General features: G+C 32.2%; 2 protein-coding genes across 3 annotated transcripts in view; both read right to left on the bottom strand.

Moving 5' to 3' along the window:
* The window catches only part of Calx (sodium/calcium exchanger Calx), a 72,278-nt gene extending 54,247 nt beyond the window's left edge, over window positions 1–18,031 (bottom strand). For both annotated transcript variants that reach the window (XM_071709649.1, XM_071709650.1), the window contains exons 1-2: window positions 15,561–18,031; window positions 12,065–12,337 (exon numbers count right to left, since the gene is read on the bottom strand). In XM_071709649.1, coding sequence (XP_071565750.1) covers window positions 12,065–12,337; window positions 15,561–16,912 — 1,625 coding nt within the window. In that variant the 5' untranslated portion in view covers window positions 16,913–18,031. The remainder of the gene's footprint in view (window positions 1–12,064; window positions 12,338–15,560) is intronic.
* A 3,318-nt stretch (window positions 18,032–21,349) lies between these two features.
* LOC139774415 (podocan) lies at window positions 21,350–25,167 on the bottom strand. Its single transcript, XM_071709646.1, has 3 exons — window positions 25,009–25,167; window positions 23,315–24,018; window positions 21,350–22,962 (listed from the first exon to the last, which is right to left on the bottom strand). The coding sequence occupies exons 1-3, from the start codon at window positions 25,009–25,011 to the stop codon at window positions 22,164–22,166; spliced, it is 1,506 nt and encodes a 501-aa protein (XP_071565747.1). The 5' UTR covers window positions 25,012–25,167; the 3' UTR covers window positions 21,350–22,163.
* Window positions 25,168–25,835: the final 668 nt, after the last annotated feature.

Raw genomic sequence — 25,835 nt, 5'->3', positions numbered from 1 at the left:
GCCGGTAACCTTTATTTTATTGTTTGATACATACGAGCCTGACCTTTATTTATATTTGTATGTTTAGTTTTTCAAAAGATCGTAGACTCTCGCCTCTGACAACTCCGAACGAGAAGATGAAAGATTAAGGATTAGGAGTGTCATAATTTTCTCTTGATTTTTCAATGTTAAATGAAAAAGATAAGATTAAGAATGTCATAATTTCTTCCTAAATTTTAAATCTTAATTTGCGCTGGAATTCCCCTTTAGTCTTTAAAAAATCGCCGTCAATATTTAACGGCAACCCCAAGCAGCGGAGATTTTTTTATGTCATATTAACGATGCGACTTTGAAACTGCCTGCCGTGTAAAATCGCATCATTATATCCGACATAAACAAATCACATCGATTATTCTCGGCGGGGAGAAATGGCGGATGTGATTTATTAATCTACGAATCCAGAGCAACGCCGAGTTCGCGCTTAATTGCTAGTTAACTGACTACAAATGACTGCGGAAAGCAGCGTAATGCTTTTAATAGTTCGAGATATCGTCTAACGCGATTAACCGATCCTTTATGTTGAAGGTCTTAAAGTCTTGAGGCAAATTGTATTACATCATGTAAGTTGGTCACGTCTTACTGAAATGAATTCTTTCGCTTTAACAAGCCTGGTAATAAAGCCTATCTGGAAAAAAAGCTGAAAGTAGTCTATGAATTAACAATACTGTTTGGATAATCATAAAATGGCATGTACAATAATTGAGATTCTACTTCTACCAATCTTCATGGCATAGATACTTTATAAATTATAATTAAAAATAAGAATATATATATATTGCAATATAAATTAATATTATTAATACATTAAACAGTAAATATTAAATATAACAACCAATAAATAACGAATTTAATTTCTTAAAATATATTTTATAATAGGTATATTTATAAGACATAGGTTGTTATATTTGGAATACTCTGTATATGTAGAGAGAGCACAATTCTTTATTTCTTTATTTCTGTCTGACAAGAGATAATTCACATCTGTCATCCCTAAAAACATCCCCAATGCGAGTGCACTTTAATAAAAGAACAAATATTTCGGAGCCATCATCCAGGCGTACGAAATAAAATGTCGTTTACTTGAACCGTTCTTGCATGAGATGCGAATTGAGTTGCTCATGCGAGGAGAAGGGGAATAAGAAGGGTTTTCGCCCTCGGCGAAGAAAAGAGATTAAATATGACATCAGTGGCAGATTCAATCCTTTAAACGTGAAAAACATCACGTTTTATCTCTCCTATTTATATCAATTAGAAATGGTTTGTTTTTTTTTTTGTTTAATAACTTTAATAACTTTATCTATTATTCTTATATAAACGCGTGTGTATGAGAAAATGTACGTTGAAAGCCAAATGCAACGTTCGAGAGAAATAAGCGAAAAGCTTTTCTTCGACGATGCCAATGCCGACGCCCATGCTACGAGATTGATCCGATCACCCTGTGTGAGAGCCAAAGTAACATCATAACGAGCATAACAGCAATTTCCGAACTCATACGCTCGAAGCGATGCCAAGGCGCAATAGTGTCTAAAAGAGAAAAGAACAGATTATTTGTGCGCATGCACGTACGCATGCACGAACCCACACAACTTGACAATGTTCTATTTACTTCAGAAAATTAATTGGATCCAACGTGTCGCAACAAAATAAACTGTTTGTTCACCGACAATTCATTAACGTCTAACCATTTCTGAATCTTCTTCTATATGTAGTCTAAGGTTCAAACGTTCTAATTAAAGTTTTCAGTCTGATTTACTAGAGGAAAATCAACAATTCCTTTTCTCTTTTTTAATGTAATCTTGTATTTCGATGCATTTATTACAACATTTTATTAACATTTCTCGTACTCTTATAAAAATAGTCCGAATTCTTCCCTTCAAAATATACCGAAATTGCAGACTGTGCTCCTTCATCAAATGTTTCCCTCATAAATTTTAATTTTAATTTTAAGAACAAGGGGCCAGGTCAAGGTTAATTGTAAGGTGTAGATTCCTTGAAACTACATTGTCAAATAGCAACCTTTCCTAAAATTAATGTGTACATGATCACATTGCTACCTTGTTTTTCTTTAATGACATCCCCTAACTACACTGCAAATCCAAATGTTATTTTAGCTGAAACTCTTCTTACACATTTCTTGCCGTTTTAAATCACGTCATTTAACACGATTGAACGCATTAACTTTTAATTTAATACGATTATGTGTTAAATGACGTAATTTAACACGTAAAGAAACATGTAAAAAAAGCTTCAGTCTAATGTTATTATTAGACGTTTATGCATGTAAAAATAACACACTTGGATTTGCAGTGTAATGCATTAAAAAGACGTATTCTCCTGTCTGGTGTTGCGTTCTTTGAAATCGATCAGAAAGATCTCGGAAAATCTTCTCAGAAAATCTTCCCCAAAAATAAAACGTGGTTGTGATCTCCTTTTGAAACTGTGTCACCTTTGCTTTCTTGAGCTTTGGTGGACGTCAGGTGATGTCATTCCATAGATTTTCATTTTGATAGAGGATCACGATAAATGCCGTAGCTTCGCCTCCCCCGATAACAATGGATTCAATAACTTCTTTCTCTCGACCTTCTCAAGGGATAAAAGCTCACTGCAACATCTCACTTGCTATTCGTTTTGAACTGCCAAAAGAAGTTTGCTGAGCTGACTTTATTTATGTTAGATTTATCAGGATCCAAAATGCTATCTTTTTATGACGCACGTCTTGCTGCTAATTTCTTGGTTTTTATTTAACCACCTGTCTTCCAATATTTCTTTCTTTACAATACTTTTTTTTTTGGTTCTCTGTTTCTGTAAGCCTATCTTGACGTGATCTTCAATAAATGCTCTTCCTAAACGGAATTGTTTTATCCATTTTTTACGGTAAAATACGAGAGAGAAAGGTCTCACAAATAGTATTTTCCAACATACACTTTTCCCTTATTTTGTTAAAGATTTCATTATTACTCGATATTTGATCTTAAATATTTTCAAAATTTATTCCGATTATGCGTGCTAAGTCAACAATATCTCAGTAATGTAAATTGATGTACCTATTTTAATAAAATTTTTGCTTGAACTTAATGAAAGATCAGTTAAACAACCGTGGTATACCTATTGTTCAAAGGCTGATCAAACCCGAAACTTCTGAATCTTAGTAAACATGGTATATTCTTTTGTATATCTATGGATTTGATAATTAATATAATAAATAACTTAGCAGTATTACTCTTAGCCATGTTTCTATAAAAAATTCTTATTACCTAGTCAACGATTTAAAATATTGAAGATTTAGATATTTTTGAACAAAATTCCAAAAATTTAGATTTTTTATATACATACATCTAAATATCGTGCTAAAGCATATCGATTTTTGTATAACATGTATGCATAAAATATGTCACACCAGAATATGAGAGATCATTAAAAGCTGATTTGCATGAATTTAAATAACATCGCTGAGTTAAATAACCGACAGCTATTCCTGGCAACCGACTGGCACTTCCGTTATAATTTAAATTAATTAGTGCCCACGTGGTGGCCGTAATGACAGGCCAGATTAAATTAACTCTCAAGTTTCAAAAATGACACCGATGAAGGCGTGATAACTGATAACGCAATGATAACGCAGCGCACTTTATCGAGGACAGATAAGCAGTTTCCATATAGTTGAGACACGGATGAGCGCCGGCGGGAGAAGGTCTAACTATAAATAGAGTTAGAATATCCATTTAAGCCTGTACGCACGTTAAATCGATCGACCTCTACCCGTTACAATGAGGTCTTACGTTACTGCTTGATAAACACTGATCTCTTTCCTTGAAGAGGAAAATTCACTTATTTATTAGCTTCTTCAGTCGCGCCCGGTATCTAACGATAATGAACATGCGGCACAAGATTTAAGGGTGCATAGACATATCAGGTTTGGAAGTATCCTCGGCCTTAGAGAGAAGAAAATAATATGACAGGTAAATAACTTCGCTTGATACTGATACAAATTGCATAACGTGCATAATACTCACGTCGATTTTACTTAGAATCAAATACACAGAGTATTTAAGAAAAATGGAAAAGAGGGGACAGATAGTAATCATCAAACCGTGCAAAAAAATGTCTGATTAACATAAACCAAAAAATTGATTTTGTCAAAAATAGGAGCAATTTTTGTTTTCGGTAATAGAAGACTCGCATTTATTTTATTTATTTTTTTTAATAAATCGATTCCTTATTTTATAAATTAAGGTAGAAATATTGAATAGCAAATATTTCATTTCTTATGTGAAAATATAGATAATAAAATATTTCAAATAAGAAATATCTCAGAAGGTATTCACATTTTAATAATCTTATTTACTTGAATATCTGATATATTAGGTACTAGCTGTCCTTTAAGTCTTCAATATATCATCTTTTTAACATTTGTATATTTTTTAAATCTGTATTGTTGTGTATAGGATATTCTCGCTTGTATACTCGAGCAATACAAATACAAATATTCTGGTTTTTTTTATCTCGTTGAAAAAAATCGGTCAGTCTATTTTCCACTCGGAGTTTTAGAATGCACAGGTAATCCGCCGGTTTTCCAAGGAATGGAGCATCGGCGTCTCTCGTCCCCTATTCGTCTTATTTCTCATCCGAAACTCGAATGCCATCCGAATCTGGCTGATATCGAACGGTTGATATCCGGTTATATATTTCTCTACAAAGTCCTAGTAGTAAAAGGATTTGCAGGAAATTGTGTGTCACCGAGTGCCGAGTATTCGTGACTATTTTTTGAAGCGAAAAATTTTCTTTTTAAAAAAGGGGAAAAGAGCAGCGAGGATAAAGTAAATAACCGTGTTTACAAAAGACGCGATGTCGCAATATATGAGACCCATTTGAAGGAAAAACAGGTACTTTGATAAATTTAGAATTTTTTTTAATGAGAAACAAATAATATGGTTTTTGAGTTATAAGCGATTGAGAATTATTTTTTATTTATATATTGTATTTAATTATTATTATAAAATTTATATTGTCAAATAAAATCTTACAACACATAGCACTATACTATTAAATATGATTTATTAACTGACATTATAATGTATTGCGCTATATGATTGAACTTCCATTCATTTTTATCAAACGCTATACAATTTCGTTGAATCAATGGCGAAATTTGAATGCTCGCGAAGTGCGAATAATTGCACAGTTTTATCATAAATTTGTCACAAAAGTACCAAATTGCAAGCTTCAGCCGAAGTTAAATTTCAACTGTATTGTATCCATCTCTTGCTACAATATGCACGCCGCCGCATAATGTCTTCATTATGCTATATCTATTGATTTAATTATTATTATAAAATTTATTTTGTCAAATAAAATCTTACAACACATAGCACTATACTATTAAATATGATTTATTAACTGACATTATAATGTCTTGGGTTATATGATTGAACTTCCATTCATTTTTATCAAACGCTATACAATTTCGTTGAATCAATGGCGAAATTTGAATGCTCGCGAAGTGCGAATAATTATTTCAATTATAAAAAGATTTAAAACGAAAATTTTGGAAGCTATAAAAGATTATAGAGGGATAACTTATCTTGACGCATTATGCCTATTTTACAAAATATATTTTTTTAACGGTTCAGCAATAATGAGCATTTTCGACTTCAGAATTTTTGATATATTCTATGTGTATTGAAACATATCTTTAAAGCATTATTGTTTCTAAACTTACAAAAACTTGATATATATGTAAATGCCATTTTTCTGCAAATTCTTTTTTTAACGGAAAAAATTTCCAATTTTTTCTCGAAACTGTAGCATATTAAATACAGCGAGAGGAAAAATTGCATTCAAGTATTATTGAATTATTCCGCTTAATGCATGGCTATTTACTCAAATGCTGAGTATTGTTTTGGCAATCAAGGCAATTCTCTCTAAAGCGGAAGTACACTTCCGTATTTAATCACGTAGCCCTCGGCACATAATGTATCGCAAACATTCATTTAATCCCACCCTTCATTCACACCCGTTTCACAGTCTATAAGCATAATTCGGCTAAGTAATTAATTTTAAAAAATCATGACGCTACAATGTTAAATACAGTGAATTATAATACTTGACAAAATTTTTTAATTTAACCAGATCTATTATTCTTTAAAATCTGCCCACTACCGACTTTCTAGAAACACTCTATATAGATATAGGAAAGTGGACCACGCACGAAATGTATGTTTTTGACATACAGTATGGGACAAATTATTTTAGGAGATAATTTGCCTCAGGCTGTTCATTGCCTCGTTGTTTTCATTGACGGAATGAAAACAACGAGGCATAAAATTCGACATCGCGACACGAATATCGCACGAACCCATAAATGAGCTAATGACGGGGTAGGAAGCCCCTGGGAACGCACTACACTGCATCCCTGCACTATTCACGATCAAATTGCACTACATAAGTACACTTGTTCTAACAATTAAATGAAAAAAAAAATCCTCTCACGCTCTCTCACAAATATTGCGCAAGATATAATAAAAAGGATTCGGTACTTGAAAAACAGATAGTATTCATGGGACTGAGTAAAAATTATACAATCAATTATGCATTCAACATTGATCGTTAAAATCATACTGGAAAGGAGAAATAGTTTTTAGCAGCACAATTAATTTGCACTTTTGTATAAAACCACATATCTTTTTTGCGTAAATCGATTCCTTTCGTTGTTCTACACGCAAAAGTACTAAAATCGTCCAAAATATATTTGAAAGTTTTAAGGAGGCAGTAAAAAATTCACCCGGAGCTTCCAGCGAGATTACATAACAGATAACATTTCTTAAAGTACAAATTGTTCTAAAAAGTTATAGATTTACATTAATATAACAGGCAGTCTGATGAACAGATCATTTTTAGAAACTGCACATGTAAAAAGCAATGAAGATCTGTTGCCAAAATTAATAGGACATTAAGCAATGTGGTCGGTCATCTCGATCATTTATATTAAGCAAAATGAAAATGGCAGAAATGAAATGACAGACACTTATTGTTAGCAAAACAGTAGCTAATGGAATGGTGAAGTTAAAATCACATTCGAGAGATTTTCAAGCCCATCAAAATCCACCACGTAGCCCCGATAATGGATGCCTTTCTGCTCCATGTGTAACAAGTAAATATTATCGTCTTAATATAATAAAAACAATTAGAAATACACGCACACACACATATAGACAGGGTCCACCTAATCTACGCACCTTATTTGTCTTCTCTTATTTGTCTTCGACGAAATACAAGTATGTTAAAGGAAAATGTTATTTCTTTCGAAGAAACAAATATTATAATAAGCAAAAAAATTTACTCATGCTCATATTCTTCGAGATTTTATTGGTATTTTTTAAAACGGAACTCCATATTTTTATCATCGCGTTTTTATAGCTAACAATAAGATAAAGATCAATTTAGCGAGCTATGAAAATATGACCTTTATATTTTTAACGTTGAGTAAAAATCCTTGGAAATATATGGAAGTAGATATAAATGATGATATAATTATGAAAGAGAGAGTAAAGGAAATTTTAATAAATTTTCAAATGCCCATTAATTTCGATATATTTCTGTATATAATATATAAATAAAAACTTTGATCTCCTTAAAATTGTCTGACTAATGTTAGCGCATGCAATCTTAGCACGTTCTCTCATATTTTTCAGCATCGCGATCGGTAAATTTTATCACAAATGCTACCTGCAATAATTTTATCGTTAACTCATACGCGGAGGAGAAACAAGGTAAAGACATAGGAAAAATGCCTAATAAGGTCGTAAATGTAAAATCGCACGTTTCGTGCAAACGCGAATTACCTAGTGACCTCAATACAGCGCAGTTTTCGCGCGCGTTTCTAGTAAGCCCGGGTAATATCAGTCAGGCACGAGTATTTCTCTGTTAATTTTTAAAATACTAAGCCATTTTTAGTGGTATAAAGTATATTACGTAAAGAAACTCTTGCTTTAAATTATAAAGTAAATCAAAATTATTTCTTGAGCAATTATTAAAAAATGTAAGAGACAAAATATAATATTTGTATATGTATAATACATTATCAAAGAGAATTATGTATTCGGTAGAACTCGGTATAACATAGCCACATCGATTCTCACTGAACAGTCTCAGATACCTTTTAGAAAAAGTCCCACCCTCGGCAAGAACTCTTATATTTAACAATTTAATTTTAGCTATGTACCCTCTTTCCCCTTCTAAATCAATAAGCTTAAATCATATTTTTCTTCCTCAAATTTGGGTTTTGTATAATCCTATTCCTAAATCGAATAACGACAAATATTGTTACAGAGTTTATCATTCTTAAAGTTGAAGATTTAAGATTAAATATTAATATTAAGAGATTGAAGCTTTCCAACACTGATTGCGCCATAAAAGAAAAAGAACAAAATTTAGATATAAATAATTTTAATATATATCTATGTATATAGCATTTAGCACAATATGGTTTATAATAATTATCTTAATAAATAATATTTAAGTTCTAAGCCTTTTATAAATCTTGCTGTTTCATATTGCTTCAATTCAAAACAGCTAAACATTAAAATTTTTCCATTTAAACAAGCAGCAATTAAATGTCAAATGTTATTAAAATCTGTAATAATGCAATTACAATACAGTATTATAATATGTATAATACTTAAGTGCACTTTAGAAATAAAGTTTTTGGAGTTTTCAGCAAAGATTTTGTTTAGCGTTATTTTTTAAAAATTCTGGACTTTTAATATCAAACATTTCGATGACTGCTTACCAAATTTTGTGCTACGATAATTGCTACTTCCTATTAACTTTTATGATCAAGTTCTTATAACTTGTATTAGAATTTCTTTTCATAATAAATAAGGACCTTAATATTTTCCGATGACAGAATATTACTATGTTTGTAGGTCATTTTGAAAGACAATGTAATATCTCGCAAATTCTGAACATTCCTTAACTAGACCGCGTGTTGGAATGGAAAGTTTAATAAAGATTTATTTTCAAGTTTATAAAAGTTTATTGAGAAAAATATCTTCAATATAACAGTCTTTCTCGCTCTCACTCTCCTTCTCTTCGTCTCCACTTTTTAAAAAATAAATTCTACAAAATATAAATATAAATATATAAATATATCTCTACAAAATTATTCGCATTAATTACAAACACAATTAAAATAATTGAGTTTAATTAATAAACAATGTTCTGATATTATTTTAACGGTAGTGAGAAAGAAAAAAGTTTTCCTGCAGTAAAATTATTGTCAATATTCCTTTCAAAACCATATCATTTGCTTAAAGAGAATTTTACTTTAAAATTAAGAAAAATCAATAGTCATGCTTTATCTATATTTCTATATTGTATATTTCTCCGCAACAATTTTCTAAAGTTTCAAATGCGATTTTCTCAAACTCTATTTCGTGACCTAAAACCAGACAAATCCTCAATTTAAATGCATTCAGAAATCTCCAAAATAATCTACAATAATTGTTCGTGAAGCATTGCGAGACTGCGAACAATTGCGACAAATTAGAGAGTTGTACATATCGGAAGCGAATATTACGACGCAACGGACAGAATTCAGATTAAAAATAAAGAGAGTTTATGTGTTGAAACCCTCTATTACACTTGCAAATCAAGATTCAATGAAAATTTAAAAAGTGGGGACGATATGACTTGCCGCGATAAATGCGATAAATTTATATAGCAAATATAATATGCATGAGGGACATACGTCGATAAAAATCTAATAAACATATGTTATATAGATATAATATGCATTATATCATAATATTAAATTATCAATATAGTTAATATTGTAGTTAAATATAAAAAAGATATTTAAAAACATAATAAAATAGGTGAGCACAATAATTAATATGAACATGGCAATATATTTCAAGCCTAAAGTAATTAATTAAATCTTGAATAATATTTTAAAAGTAATAGTATAGATAATGTTAAAAAATAAAACTCACACGCAATACCAATAAATCAATATATAATTTAACAACTTTAAAAAAGTTCAACAACAGCTTTAAATCTAATAAGTCAGGAAAATATTTATACGTTTGTATATAAAACTATTTGAGTAAAATGTATCATGAAAAAGAATATATGTATAATATATGTAAAAGAATATATGTGTAAATATTTCTTAATACAGACGTAATATTGTTATCAAGTATCATATTTTGTGAAACGAAGTTTAGATTATACACGAGTGTTAGACTGGTCTTCTAATTATCTCCTACGAGTTGCTAATTACTGATAAAGCTGCGATAGAAATGCATTGTGCAAACTTAGCACATCGCAGTAACCCATGTTGTACAGTTAATTGCAACAGGCAAGCGATCTGCATTCTATCGAACGCTAGTGTGGGAAATTTCGATACATTTATACCTGTCTGTGGTATAATATAGCGCCCGTTTCGAAATTGACGAAAATTTGAATTACCAGTTGTATGAATTAATATGATACATTAATTAATAATACATCAATAATCAATATATAAATATCTTTACGAGTGCAAACTTTGATTATAATTTAAAGAGATACTTTATTTCTTGCACTCGCCATATTAGGTCCATATCATTTTAGACTTTTGACACACACATCACTTTCGTATTCAGCAATACACAATTACATTAGAATTTAAAAATATTTTATTTTTTTGTATCCGCTATTTTGAACTTTTGATCTCCTTTTCGTATTCAGTAACCCCAACAACTTTTAAAAGTAATGAAATTTTATATCTTCATATTTTTGAATAAGTCAAACGTGTTAAATAGGTAAATAGTAAACGGGTACTTTATATTTGATTTTACATTAATTTTAGTTCCATACACTTTATGCACAGTAAGCTGACAATCTAATTATATGACGCAAGTTTCTAATTACCGATCGTATCGCGGTGACGATCGATCCTTACATTACGCTTAATCATTGCGGTTATAATACACATCTCCGGTATAACCGATACAATGTATGCAAGTATAATAATGCTATCCGATGAAACTAATTTGAAGTTATAACAACAAATTATTATAATTTTTTTCAAGTATCGATCTCAAAAACACACTAAACTTTCGTATTACATTCAAATCTTCTGGGCATCTTCTTTTGAGTTTTAATTAGTAAGTTTTGAAGAAATTTTATTATCCGTATCAGTTACTGTGTTAATTAATATATTTTGGAATCGTGTATTTTATTTATTTCGCACTCAATCTCTACAGTTAATAAAATATATATTTTGTTCTACTATATTTTATTACATTTTATTTTTGTAAAATATACTTTTCATATTTCAATAAAATATTAATTCATTTATAAGTATACATTTTGCTTATATTTTATCATATTTTTACTAATTTATTATCTTCTTTAATAAAAGAGAAACAACTTAATCTCTCTTAATCAAGATAATTTTGTTTTAAGTTATATTTTAACTAAAAGTGTTTGCCCGTTTATTAACCGACTATACAGGAAATACATCATTTAATGCGTATTTTCCACTTTGATTTCAAACTTAATTTAATTTATTAATTCAAAATAAATATCAACTAGAAAATTGGATCAAAGATATTTTAAATACAAGCGTTAAGTAACCCTACATGTGTTAATGTAGTTTATTATTTAATTTGTTTACTTATTATTTATTATATATACTTTACATTTCTTTTCTCTCAAAGAAGATTAAATATGTATTAATTGATTCTTTTAGATTATCCGTAAATTACTAATTTACTTTTTTTTTGAAATTTAACGTTATGTCACGATCTTGTGATATTTTTCAAACATCTCTTAATTTCCTTTAGAGGTAAAAATCTTTCCTTTCTTTGACCATTAAAGGAATGAGATTGTCGCTAAGCCCACCAATTAAATTATTCCGAAGACCATGCATAAAATAATAGAATCGCATGATGAATTCAAATAATTTCGTTTTTTTTTTTAATAATTAATTTTACTCAATTAATTGCCTAATTTAAAAAGAGAAAGATATGTCACTTACTCTGTCTGATTATCCTCAAAAGTCAGCATTCCTTCAGTATGCACGTATTGCTTGCCGGGTTTCGCAGTGCCTTCCTCAGTACGATAAGGGATAATCACGCGACCGCGGGCCCCACTATAGCGTACCACCCGCAGAGGATGCTGACCTACGCTCTCCACTAGCTCTACATCTCTCTCGGGAAACCCGAAAATGCCGCTGTGATCGTCATCCAGGATCATTACCGTCGCCAGGCTCGGCGAGACAAGCATTGCTGGCTGCGACACATTACTGAGCCTAAAAATAAAAGAGATATTCACATTAATTCAAGAAAAATTAAACTGACGCTTTAACAACAGAAATCACTTCTGTGAATTCAGCACAGTAGCACAATAAAAATAAATTATCGCTATAAATTATCATATCTATTTTTAGAACAAACATATGTCAATTTATATAAGCATTATTTATTAATTATTTTTGTAATGACTAATATAAATAGCTTTCACGAATGTTCTTTCGTTCTTTCAAATCGACATTTGACTACATAACTCCTAATTTGCTGATCGACAAATCCTTTATTTTCTATCTAAAAATACCATTCAGTAGAATACTTTAATCAAGTTCGCAGATAAGCTGGTCTATAATTTCGACGTTGAATACTCGCCTTTCAAAGGAGCATTCATCCAAGATTTTATTTTTATCCGTTGATCTCCTTTGATGTCGTTCCTGTGAGATATATTTTCTCTTACTTATTTCTTACTATTATTTAAAGCCTTATATTCTCCTAATGATATACATATATAACAAGTATAATTTTGTTATTAATAATTATTTTATTTTTACTATATATATTATGTTATATTTACTTGATCTTAGATCTGTGCTATTGATTAACTTGCATTTAATTTATATTATGTTTTTATATATTTTTTCTTTGTATCTATAAATAAATATAGAGAAATAAAACATTTTTAAAATAATGATATAAATGTCTCGTACAACATAATACAATGAAATGACAGACGATATCGCTCTGTTACCTTTCATCATTACGACAGTTCGAGTACATGCGAGACAATAAGCTATTAGTGACAACTAAATAGTTTTTAGATTTCTTTCAGAATTATGACAAAGATTATACTAGGTCACAATAATTCTCTTATTGCAACTCTTTATTACCGTAATTGACGCAGAAATGTACAAGGCGATTTAACTTCTCCGTATATTTTCTCCGATTTTCCTTAGCCGAATTATCAAGTACGTTTATCAGCACGTTTTACTTATAGATTTAATTGCGCGTGCACGTGTGGTTTCCGCGCGACCCCGTGATGCAATCTGGCATGCGACGTAAAGTTGCAAATAACAGTAATAATCGGGTCATCTGGCTATATCGACACGAACCTGTGATTTTCAATCGTAGCGTGAAATAAAAGATTCTATTCGTTCTAGTTACCTTATTGCATTTTAAAAAAGATATATGTATCTCCAAGCTTTCAAGGAAAGAGAAACGCGAAAAGACCAATCAAAGAAGAAAGAAGAGAAAAGAAATAAAATATGGAGAAACTGCAAGAAACAGATTTAAAATCAACATATAGCGCGCGATACTAATTCATGTATCATCTAAAATGTATCTCTGTGACATAAAACCGTTCTATCGCGATTTCTTTCATGTATATATATAAGCACGCTGCTTTAATCTAAGGACTACACACGTGACATGATGAAAATTTCAAGCCTTTTTCTTAGCATTCTTAGGAATTTACGAGGTTGACAATGCTAGGTAAAAGGATACTAAAGGATGTTTAAAATGACGTTTGCACACATTGAATGTTTACGAATTATACAGTACAAAAGATTTAGTTCCTGAATTTTCTAAAAACCAAATATATAATATTTTATTAGGCATAGGTCAATAATTTAATACAATTTCCACATTCTTCTGGAAAAAAAATTTGTTAAAAACAGAATAAGAACATAGTATAAAAAGAAACAAATATGTAAAATATGTCGATGTCAAAATTAAACTATCTGTAAAATAAATTTATAAAATGTATGTGTGTGTGTATATATAATGTATAATATTATTTATCAATTCATTGTTTAATATTAATTGTTGTGCATATTATTATACATATATTTTATATGTATAAAATACACAAAATTGTGTTAATTTAAAAAATCCATAATAATATTAAGCATATGAATTAAATAATTAAATCGATTAATTAATTAATTGTTTTTAAATTTTTAGATTTTTGAATGTATCTTTATGATATCTTCCAGATTTGTGTACTGTATAAAATGCCATTAACAACTTTAATTACATTGAGAAGAGCCACGCTAATAGCCACTCTTAAATGTCTTTCATTAAGATTCAATCAATAGCAGCTTATCTGCTGATTAAATTGCAAATGTACAACTCGTTTGAAATCAATTGGATGATCGCCTTTTCACCGCTGGTCAATGACCTGTGATCGTAATACACTATATCCACATAGATGTATACTAGAATCATGAATCGTTTAAAAGAAAATTGAAGTAATTGCAGCTCTTAAGTAGCACGATAATTATACTGGATGTCTCATCGCGTTGATGACAAACTCTTTAGATAAAGTTAAATCCAATAAAAAAATATACACACACATATGTACCTCACGAATTATGAAAAAGAGGAAGAGAAAATAATTGGAAATATAGGATTTATAAACCAAATTTTTAGAGAAACCAGATATGTAAATACGTCAAATTAAATAAAGCTCATCCTTTGTTTAATTTTAAGTGGGCTTTTCAATGTTCGTTAGAAAATCGAAATGTGTGTGTGTGTGTGTGTGTGTGTGTGTGTGTGTTAAAAGTGATTCAAGTGAGATATAGCTATTCAAATATTTAATAACTTCCAAAACTCCGCAGAGATGTGATATAAGACAATGAAACTTTAATAAAAGTAATATTAATAAGAGTAATATAAATAAAAGTAATATCAATAAAAAGTAAAAAATAATTTAACAAAGGAAATATCACCTTGTTTATCAAAAATGCTTGATATCGAATATCCTGACATAATTCCGATAACTTCAACAACGCGATTTAACAATAAAAAACAATATAAAAAATCTCAGAACGCGATATATTTTAATTTTAAAATTATGAGTATTATTAATAGAATAAAAAATTAATTTTTGAGATGTGTCTGCCATTAAAGTTATATTATAAATTTTGAAACTGAAATTTTATTTAACATAATTTAATTTTTGCTAATTATAAATAATACATTAAATTCATAGTAATATTAAACTTTTTTTTATTTTAATGTTTACACAACTCATCATATTACGTATATTAATAGTACGAGAACAACTAGCTGCAATGACATTCTATTTTTATCATTTCCCTTTGCAGCGTTTAAAATACTTTCGATAACCACTCTCATATCTTACCGCAAAAATTATTATGGAACTTTCCTAACAATTATATTCCATCATCACAAGTTTTCGCAAAAAATGATGATCAATTTACTAACCTGACATAAAAATGTTCATCTTCCTCGAACAATTCGTCATCGATAACGGAAAGCTGGATAGTCTTCATGGTCTCGCCGGGCTCAAAAGTCAGAGTGCCCTTGGCACTCACATAATCAGATCCGGCCTCGGCGGAGCCATCTTCCGTGCAGTAATCCACGGTGCAGGGTCTGTTGAGATCACCTCCAGCCCTGGAAACGCCCACCTCAAAGGTTCCAACGTTCTCCATCACGGTGTAATGACCAGGTTCGAAAAATACTCTCATGGCGTTGACATGTTCGATATCGATGCTCTCCGCTTCGGCTTTCTGCAACTCGGCCTTGACCTCGCTAAGGTCGCTCTGCGCTCTCTCGCTGATCTTCCTGCTGAGGTTGCCCGCGCCTACCATCTTCCTCGTAGCCTGCACCCTATAAAAGGCCCTGCTCTTAGGGCCCTTGCCGAGCACTTCCTCGTGAGCCATGACCTCCAATTGCTCCAGAGGCAAAGTCGGGTACTTTTTACGCAATTCCTTCAGAGTATTAATGTAATCTCTACGAGTTTGCTCGAACTCTCTCGCTTCGGGGGAATCGACGTCGGCTAGGCGATCGACCATGCCGTGAAGACCGTCTTGCTGAGGCTTGATCTCCAGCTCCACCCCCATCTCGGAATCCGCGATCTCCGCCTGCACGATTACACCCCGCTTATTCATCCGGTAACCTTTGTGCAGATACTTGTAGATTAATAGCCGTCGATCAGCAACGTAAGCCGTCAATACCGTAAGTGGGAAGAAAAAGAAGGTCAGAATGCCCTCCCAGATCTCGAGGACACCAGGACTGGACACCGCCAGGATAACGTAGAGCCATACGTAGGCGAAGATGCTCCAGGTAGCGGTGACGAAGAAAACGCGCAGATGTTTTATCTTCCGGGTCTCACCGTTCGGGATTACAAACACGCACAAGGCAATGATAACAAAGAGATTGTAAGCGGCGGAGCCGACGATCGTGCCCGGGCCCAGCTCGCCCGCTTGAAAGTTCTTCGCCCAAATCTCGATGATGGACAGCAGGATCTCAGGAGCACTGCTGCCGAGCGCCATTAAGGTCAGATTGGCCACCGTCTCGTTCCACACTCGCACCACGATGATCTGCGGCTCCCTCCCGTGACGGCGCACCACCAATTCCTTCTCCTTGGACGTGATCACCTCGATGGCAGCCATAAAGCGGTCGCTGATGATCGACACGCCGATAAACAGGTATAACATCAGAATAAAGTACACCAGGCCTCGGAAAATGATGTCGATTAGATGCAGGTTGGTGTCCGGGCGCCAGAGCGGTATCACTAGGCCCGGCTCGCAGCGCACCGAGTAGTTCCCAGACATATTGTCGAGAGTGTGTCGAGAATCGCGGAAACTTGGCGCGGTCTCTCAGCGACTTATTTGCCCCGTCTCTTCGGGGAATAAAACTCCGCTCGGAAAAATCCCGTTCTTCATTCAGACTGACGAGCGATCTTCCCGCGGCGTTCGTTATATCTTGACTCGCAAATTGTTTCCGAGGGATAAAAAAATTCGAAAAATTCACTCCCTCTTCGAGGAAAGGGACAAGAAGCGAAACAGATATATATTTTTTTTTCTTTCAAGAAAAACGATCGGAGAAAGAGAGATTTATAGACTATTTTCTCTCAATTAACACGCCAATTTTGCTCTCTATTACACCGACACTAATTAGCAAACCGATATTCACTCCTATATAAACGCGAAAAACGTAAACGAATCGGATCTTCCGCGTGCGATACAGACGTGTTTGTTTTCGCTGGAGGAAAGGCGATGACGTTTCGGAACTTCCCGCGGACAACTGGCGGCTTATACCATCAAGCTCCAATTTCGTACTGGCCGCGAGCTAATTTTTCCCATCAGCTTCCTCGCCAACTAATTTCGTTTTCTAATCAAAGTCTTCGACATCGTTTTCCCAGTCGCAAAATTGACCTTGGAGTATTTCTGTCCGTATTTCACTGCCCTGTCCGTTTCCTGCACTCACGCACTCCCGCCCTGCTAACACCCTTCTCCCTTTACGCACCCTCGCTCACACCGTCGTAGGGACAAGCCAGAACCGCACCGGACAACACTGATAATAGGTATTATCGGCGTTGGGAATCGGCTACCGCTGGAACCCACCGATATTACCGCGGCAGTGAGCTCCCATCACGAAGCGGACCCTCTGACATCACGGGGTAACAGAACCGTGCCGGGCCGCGTTCGAACGAACACTGAGAGAGGCGAAAGAGAAAGAGAGGAGGCTAGAGGAGAGAGCCGGCCAGACCGAGTGGGGAGTGGTGTCTCGGGCTAGCCAGACGTAGGCCACCCCATCCTCTACCCTCCTCCTCGCCCTTTAGCCTTCTCCCCTCTCTCTCTTTCTCTCTCTCTCGCTCTCGCCCTCCTCGTCCGGCTGCAGTGCGCCGGCGATACTCCTATCTCGGTCTCCTCCATCGTGGCGACGGTATCGCCAACCTTGTCGCGGCAGTACTTCCGTCTTTATCCGCTTTACAGCATCGGCGGTGCCTCTCTTCTTGTCAACTTTACAGCGTGACGGCCCCCCCCCCCTCTCTCTTTCTCTCTCCACCCCACCGAGCCGACGTTACTCTCGTCCTCGTCTGCTCCACTAGCCGTTACCGCCGCCCTCGTCACATACTTCCATCCTCGCCTGGCTTCGTCGCGCGAGCGTTTTACCCTCTTTGTCGGACTTTACCGCGCCGACAATGCTACTCCGAACTCCGTCAGGCGGTATCTCCATTCTCATCGTTCGCGAAGAAATCCCGCCGCTTTTCGCGTATCTACGCGCATCTCCCCAGTCACGCTTCACGCGGCGTAGTATAGTATCTTGTATTCATTCGTACGCGGAGTAACGAGGATATATCTGTCTTCTTCTAGCAACCCACCCCACCTTTTTCCATCCCTCGCTTTTTCTACACCCCGTATTTATACCATTGTCCTCGTCGAACCCCAACGCTCTATCTATACCTTCTTTTCCTTCTCCCTTCTTTCCTCTCACCCCCCCCCCCCTTCTTTCTTTCTCCCCTTCTCTTATTCTATATCAGGGGTGGCTATTGCGTGGCGGCAGATCTCCCATACAACTCTCATGATGTAATACAAAGATTTGATTTTGTATTTTACAAATGTAGACAGATCGTGTCATGTATGCGTATCTTTTCTCTTTTGTAAAATCTGCATCTGGAAAATAGAAAAGATAAACCAAAATTAGTTTTTCTCGTGTGCATACAGAACGTTATACATATACAGAGAAAGGGGTGAAAGAGCGGGTAGGAAAGGAGAAAGGAAAGGAGGAAAAATAAGATAAAAGTAGAGTGTTAGGGTTCGACAAGGGCATAAATATGGAATATAGAAGACGCGATGGATAAAAAAAAGAAAGTAAGAGGATATTGTAGAAGGGTAGATATATTTTCTATTGTTTGAATATATATGGGAATTTTCTGTATGTAGATACTTCAAACTTCTATATATATATATATTTGAAAAATAAAAAATATATTTTTTATTTAAAAAATACAATATATGTATATATATATGTAAACCTCTGTCTGTCTTCTTCGCATTGTCTATATACTCATACTTGCATAATATATAAACAATTTTATGTTGAGAAAATACATATTTATTTTTAACAATTTGTAGGAATTTATAAAAAATGTGTGTGCAGGGAGAAGGGGAGAGAGAAAGCGAGAGAGTGAGTAAAAGATTCCAGTAACAAATATACATTTTTTTCAATAAAAATTATTTAAGTAATTATCAAGGATGTTTCTTTAAACTTTTAATTTGTGTAACTAAGAAATCTGTACCTCTTTAATTTATTTTAATTAATTTTAAAAGTACGTATTCTTGATTAGTGATTCCAGATTCTTTGCAACTTTTTCTGAAAATAATTGTTATAATCCACATTCATCTCTTCCTTATGTATAAGTTTAATTTGTTAATAAATGGGTTTCCTGATATCACCTTCAGTATGGGATGAGTCTCATAAATAATTTAATTTTAATTACTATTGTTCTAAATGAATCCATTCAAATTGCTTTCGCCCTTCTAAAGTCGTTATCTTCGTCGTTCTTAGATCCTTTCCATTCCTCTCTCGAACTACCCATGCATTTACTCATCCTCCCCATGTTGTCTCCCCTCGTTATACGGCTTACATTCTCTCTCCTTCATTCCCGTCCTTTGAGTCAGGAACGTATGCGGAAAGACAATTTAACATATCTAAAATCGAATTCTTGCAATAATATCGATTATTAAAAACTTATACTATTAATATTTGTAAAGATAACGTAACCCTTTTTTAAACCAGTCGCGTAAATTTTAGTATAAAACATTGTGAGAGTCTACGTTAAAATCAAGAAATTAGAATTAAAATTTTGATATGTTTTCTGAAATAATCTCACCCTCCTGCGAAGTTCCTATATGCGCTATATTGCTTTGAACTCGATCCTCGTCACATTCGGGTGTCCATCCTCTTCCCGTTCTCGTTGCACCGCGCCCTCTTCTCATACTCTACCTCGGCTCTCGCTACACGATTGCGCATGTGCGCCACTCGCAGGTTGCGCAAACAACACCCTGAAAGGGGTAGAAGCTCACCTCGGTATTCTGCATCTAGCTAGCACGGTTAATTCCAGATCAAGTATAATAGCGAATTTATACGGACATGGGAGAGTAATTGGTTATTTTTGCAATTATTTTAGCAACTAATTAATGAAATGGTCATTAATCAAATTTGTATGTTATTGAAATTTATTATTAACCGTACATTTTACGTTCGTAATTTTTACTTAATAATCATAAAATGAAAGATTATTGTTTTCATTAAATACCTTTATTGCAGATTTTTAATTGATATTTTGTAATAAAAACGTTTTTAATTTATGTAATGTATCATTACCATTATCATTGCCAGCTTCTATTGAAAAGTAATTCTTTTAAAATTATAAAGAATTTAATTAAATTGTGTAAATAGCGAAACATTACATTGTGTGAAAATAAATTGAATATAAATCGGCAAAATCAATACAATTAATTCTGTATTTTTTATTTATTCTTAATTAATAAATGCGAATCTCATAAAAAGCTATCTTTTTGATCGATTTAATAATGTATGCAATCAAAATTACATTTGCGGAATTTGTAATTACTTTCAGATTAATGATTAATGATTTTGTCATAATTGATGATGATCGCACTTTTGGTTACATTTGATATTCCGATTTTTAATATTTACCGTATACGAATATTATTATATTATATTAATATAATCTAAAAATACAATTTAAATGCAACGAGAGAACGATGTATTTGACTAACTTTTACACGACGTAAAATGCGTAAAATGCGTTTAATCCTCTAGCAGGACTTTGTAATGTGAAATGGAAGAAAAAAAGTGAAAATAGAAGATTTACCGCCTTCGTGGAAATCGTAGCGATCTCTAGAATTTGATATGCACGAGCTTATTCACTGTGCTCGTTTCTGCGTTTGCATTTATTTCACTATCGTTACACTCGAGTTTTGAAATAGTAGAAATAAAAAAACTTCAAACGATTAAAAAAATTTTATAAATAGGTAAAGAATATGCTGTGTTAGATTATTTTACAAATAAACTCTTAACTTTAGAATAAGTTTTTAATAATTTCTTCAAAATATAAAGAACTTCGCATAAGTTAAATGTTTAATAAATGCAATTACAAAGTTGAATAAAAAAGAAAAATTGAATAAAGGACACCTAAATAAGTCTATGTATTAACAATAAGATGTAGGATAAGAATATTTATGTGGACATAACTTTATTTGCTCATACGAGTTTATTATAAAACGCATTTATTTTAAAAGATATAAGCAAAATATATATTCAATTACGCATGCATATTATATAATTATCTTATCTTATAGCAATACATAATGATGCAAACATTAAATGACCAAGTTTATAATAAAGCATTAGCAAAATACAATCGTAATATAATGAAATCAAATAATGTACTTTGTTTTAAGTACTTCATTTTAAGCATATAAACACTATAAAGCGACAATGATTATTATTTGATCTTAATTTGTAAAACTAAATATTTATCGTAAAAAAACCTAATTATTTATTTGTATGGTGAAAAAACAAAATCGTTTGTTTCATATATCCGCTAAATGAGTTACACAATGAAAGATAATTCGAAAAATATGCATTAGCTAAATTAAAACTGATGTACTTGTTTCATTATTTACCATGTTTTATGTGAATAAACATTTTTAAAACTTTCTAAAAATAGTATTTTTAATACAAATAGAGAGGATCTCTGAAAATAAGTACTATAAGGTACTATTAATATATTTCTCTTATAAGTGATAAAAAGATTTTATTATAAATTACTTTTCTTTTTTCACCAATACGTTTTAATTTAATGTACACCGAAATACTTAATTTTTGCCTTATTTCGGATTTCTCATATTTCTACAAAACTTATTTGCAACATTTTTTTTAAATGAAACAGTTAAATGCTAAGAAAATGTATTTCCAACCATTACAAAATCTTATCATAATTCTAACGGTAAATATTTCTTGAATTATTACCAAAAAATATTATTAGAATTATATAGAATTATCATCATTAGAATTATTTTGGTTATCATCATCATTAAAACCCTCTTCTTCGTCATTATCGCATTGACACTGTGCGCATTTATCCTCAACACGCATATTCTTCAAATGTACTCTTAAGTGTCCTGGAAGCGATCGGAAAGATTCTGCTTTCAATATTGGCATAGGGTTCTCATCAAGGTAAACATTTGTCAGCTCTTTAAGGTTAATTAATGATATGTTGTCCAGTTCGGTGAAGTTATTTCGTTCAAGATGCAGCTCTTGAATGAACAACGTGTATCCCCAGTTCATCGGAAGCTCCCTAAGTCGATTTCCGGAAAGGTCCAGATATTTCAGTTTCTGAAGATTATGGAAAGCTCGGTACTGAATGGTGGTTATAGCATTGTTTGATAAATATAAATACTCCAAACTACTCAAGTAAGGACAGAAAGTGCCTGAAATAATTGCACTGATGCGATTTTCAGACAGATCCAGAGTCCTTAGGCGAAACATCGAGCAAACATCCGGTACGGTAGCAAGTGTATTGTTAGCCAAAGAAAGAGCACTTATGCTAATAGTATTATTAAAAGTGTTCTTGGCCACATCGGTGATCTTGTTGCCCGAGAGATCTAATATTGACAGATGTCTCGTGTCACTGAAGGCATCGGGCGATATTTCTGAGATCAGATTGTTGGCTAAAGACAGATTCCGTAATAATACAGCGTCTTTCAAGGATATTGATTTGTCTTCGCAGTCCTCAAAGCATACTTGGGTAATGGCGTTATCGTCCATAATGAGTTCCCGTAAGTTCCTAAAATTAATAGATAAAATCAAAATAAAGAAATAAATAGCGTCAACAATAACAGTAACAGTGATATTAATAACAATGATAACAATGATAATAAGGCAATAACAGCTATAAAAAAACAGCTATGACAAAACAATATAAAATCAATAACTGGAATGGTAGTATGACAATAATAAAAATAATATCAATATTAATAACAATAATAACGAAAAATATCGATATCATAAAAAACAAAAATAAAACAATATTAACACTACCAATAATGACAATAACAGAAATATAGCAACGTCAATTACTGCCCATTTAAAATCCTGTTTTTTATATTCTATAAAAAACAATCCATAAACATTTGTACCTGAGTTTGCCTTGTTTGACTCGATCGATCAAATTTTTCTTTAGGTGAAGGTGAGTCAATGTTGCCGGCATATTTTCGAAGACGACATCACTGGAACTGATGCTGTTATTGTTCAGATATAAGTGAGTCAAGATGGGCGTAGCGAGATGAAAAGGCACTTGGAAGTTCCCTAATTGACTATCGCACAGGTGGAGATATTTCAAATTTGAAAAAACTTCATATTCAATCAGGGTATTTGTCAGGGGGTTATGAGAATCTCGGTTGTTATCGATAATTAACATCTCTAATTTTTCGTTTCCGGTCAACGACAATAGCTTTTCTTTCGGAATTTTATTTCCGGAAAGGTCCAGATACTGCAGATTTCGCATATTGCGGAAAGCGAATGGTGAAATATCACTTATGTTATTGTCATCGAGTCTTAGATTGATTATGTCATTGCTGTTGATAAAGTCTCGACCGATTTTTTGAAGTCCGACGTTAGAGAAACTGAAGATATGACTGTGACGGGGGCACAGGGGCCCACGAATAATTGGTGGGACAGTTGAAATGTCGGTGTATGGTAAACGTGTATTCCCTTTGTCGTCATTTGGAAATAATTTATGCGTCTTGAAATCGTAAAGGGAATTTCTGTAGTTTTCCTGAGTTTTTGCTAGGTATACAGTGGTGAAAACGAGAAAAATCGTAAATTTGTGGCCTAGCACCATCTGAAAAAAGAAAAAATAAACAGGCAAATTAATATATTTAACAATAAGATTAAAAAACACAAACTAACTTAATATGTGTTTATAAACTACTAATAAAATTAATTTATTAATAATAAACTAATATAAAATAAAAACAACAAATATATAAATTAAGTCAATAAAATAATAATAAGTTAACGTAATAATAAGACTGTAATAAATTTTTAAAATAAATTAAAATTTCTTAAGAACATAATACATAAAAATTGGTAATTAGTTAAATTAATATTAAGAAATGGAATGGCTTATTATTAAACTGACATAAAATAAATAATAATAATTAATAAATTTGAATATGTGTGCAATGTATATGTATATATTAAATTTATATATTCATATGTATAATATTTCGTAAAAATGCGGTTCAAAACCCCATTACAGGTTTATAATATTTATTGAAAAAGAAAACTCTATAACTAATAAAATGTAATTAATATACAAATTAAATCTTTTAGAATAAATAACATTTTTTTATTTTGATAATATAAATTACCTATTCACATCTATTCATCGCTTATAATATGAACACATAGAATTATATATATTAAAATAATTGTACAAGTAATAACACGGAATTTTATTGTGTTTTTTAAATATTTTAATCTTTTACGAGAAGCTTTCTACGTGTCATTCTTCCAAAATAAATAAAATAATATTTAATAAATTTTATATACGATTTTCAATTCAAATATTATAAGGTAATACTTTAAAAAACAATTATTTAAATATATATGTTATAGTCAAGATAATTACTTTACAATGAATTATTTAAATACATTTAGATATGGATTATATTAAATAGTCAATAAATATTATATAAACATAAACCTATTATAAATGTATTTAAAAAAATATATTTGTATGCTCTTAAGTATGTTCTAGACTTTAGTTATGTGAAAGTAACGTAATGATAATTTCGGGATAAATTCTAGTAATTTGCGGAATACTTACCATTGATGTTGGTTGTACGGTTTATTTCTTAAAGTTGTTAAACTCTTCTTAAATACTTCTCTGCACTCACGAATTAATTCACTCAAGCAGTCTGACACCTTTTGTCGCAAGCAGGCAAACTTATCTTCTTATATACCGAGGATGGTCCTCAGTGGGGTCTATCTTCACGCAGTGCCGTCTATATGACGCATCATACCCTCCAGGGCCTCCAGTTGAAATTAACGCATTTATATTGTGTTAAGTTCACTTAATTAAATCAATCCTAAGCCTTTTCCTTAATTATATTCTTTTTCATGAGATTGAAATACTATTTTATACTAAAAATACTATATTAGAAATTGGTTTCTCATATTTTTAGTTTATTCGTTCTTTATTAAATAATTCATCTTTCATAAAGGATATTAAATATCTCTAATATCATATATGTGTATTTTAATAATTAAGAATAAAACAATATAGGATAGTTCGAAAATTTAAAGCCCTTACTTTGTAATTTATTCTAATGCACATACAAATATACATATATAAATGTTTTTTTAGAACATGTATTTTCTTTTTTTAAACAATTATATTCTCTGTTCTCATTTTTTTATTTTTCAAATTCTGTACCTCTTTATACTTTTTATGTCTAGATATTATTTTATCTTATTTTATTTCATTTTATGTATTACAATAGAATGTATTACAATAGAAAAATATCGAAGATGATAAAATTTATATAATGTCTACTTTTTTATCCGGGATCAAAGATTATATCGTCGTACTTTCCTGAGCACGCGCGATTAAAACGTATCTTGTGTCACGGGGATAATTTCTCATGAACTCCA

Source organism: Temnothorax nylanderi, unplaced genomic scaffold (assembly GCF_030848795.1).
Source record: "Temnothorax nylanderi isolate EJ_2023f unplaced genomic scaffold, tnyl_v1.0 TNYL_tig0081_pilon, whole genome shotgun sequence".
In the NCBI taxonomy this organism is placed as follows: Eukaryota; Metazoa; Arthropoda; class Insecta; order Hymenoptera; family Formicidae; genus Temnothorax; species Temnothorax nylanderi.
The sequence above is the reverse complement of the archived record's forward strand: the minus strand, read 5'-3'. Positions and strand labels throughout refer to the sequence as shown.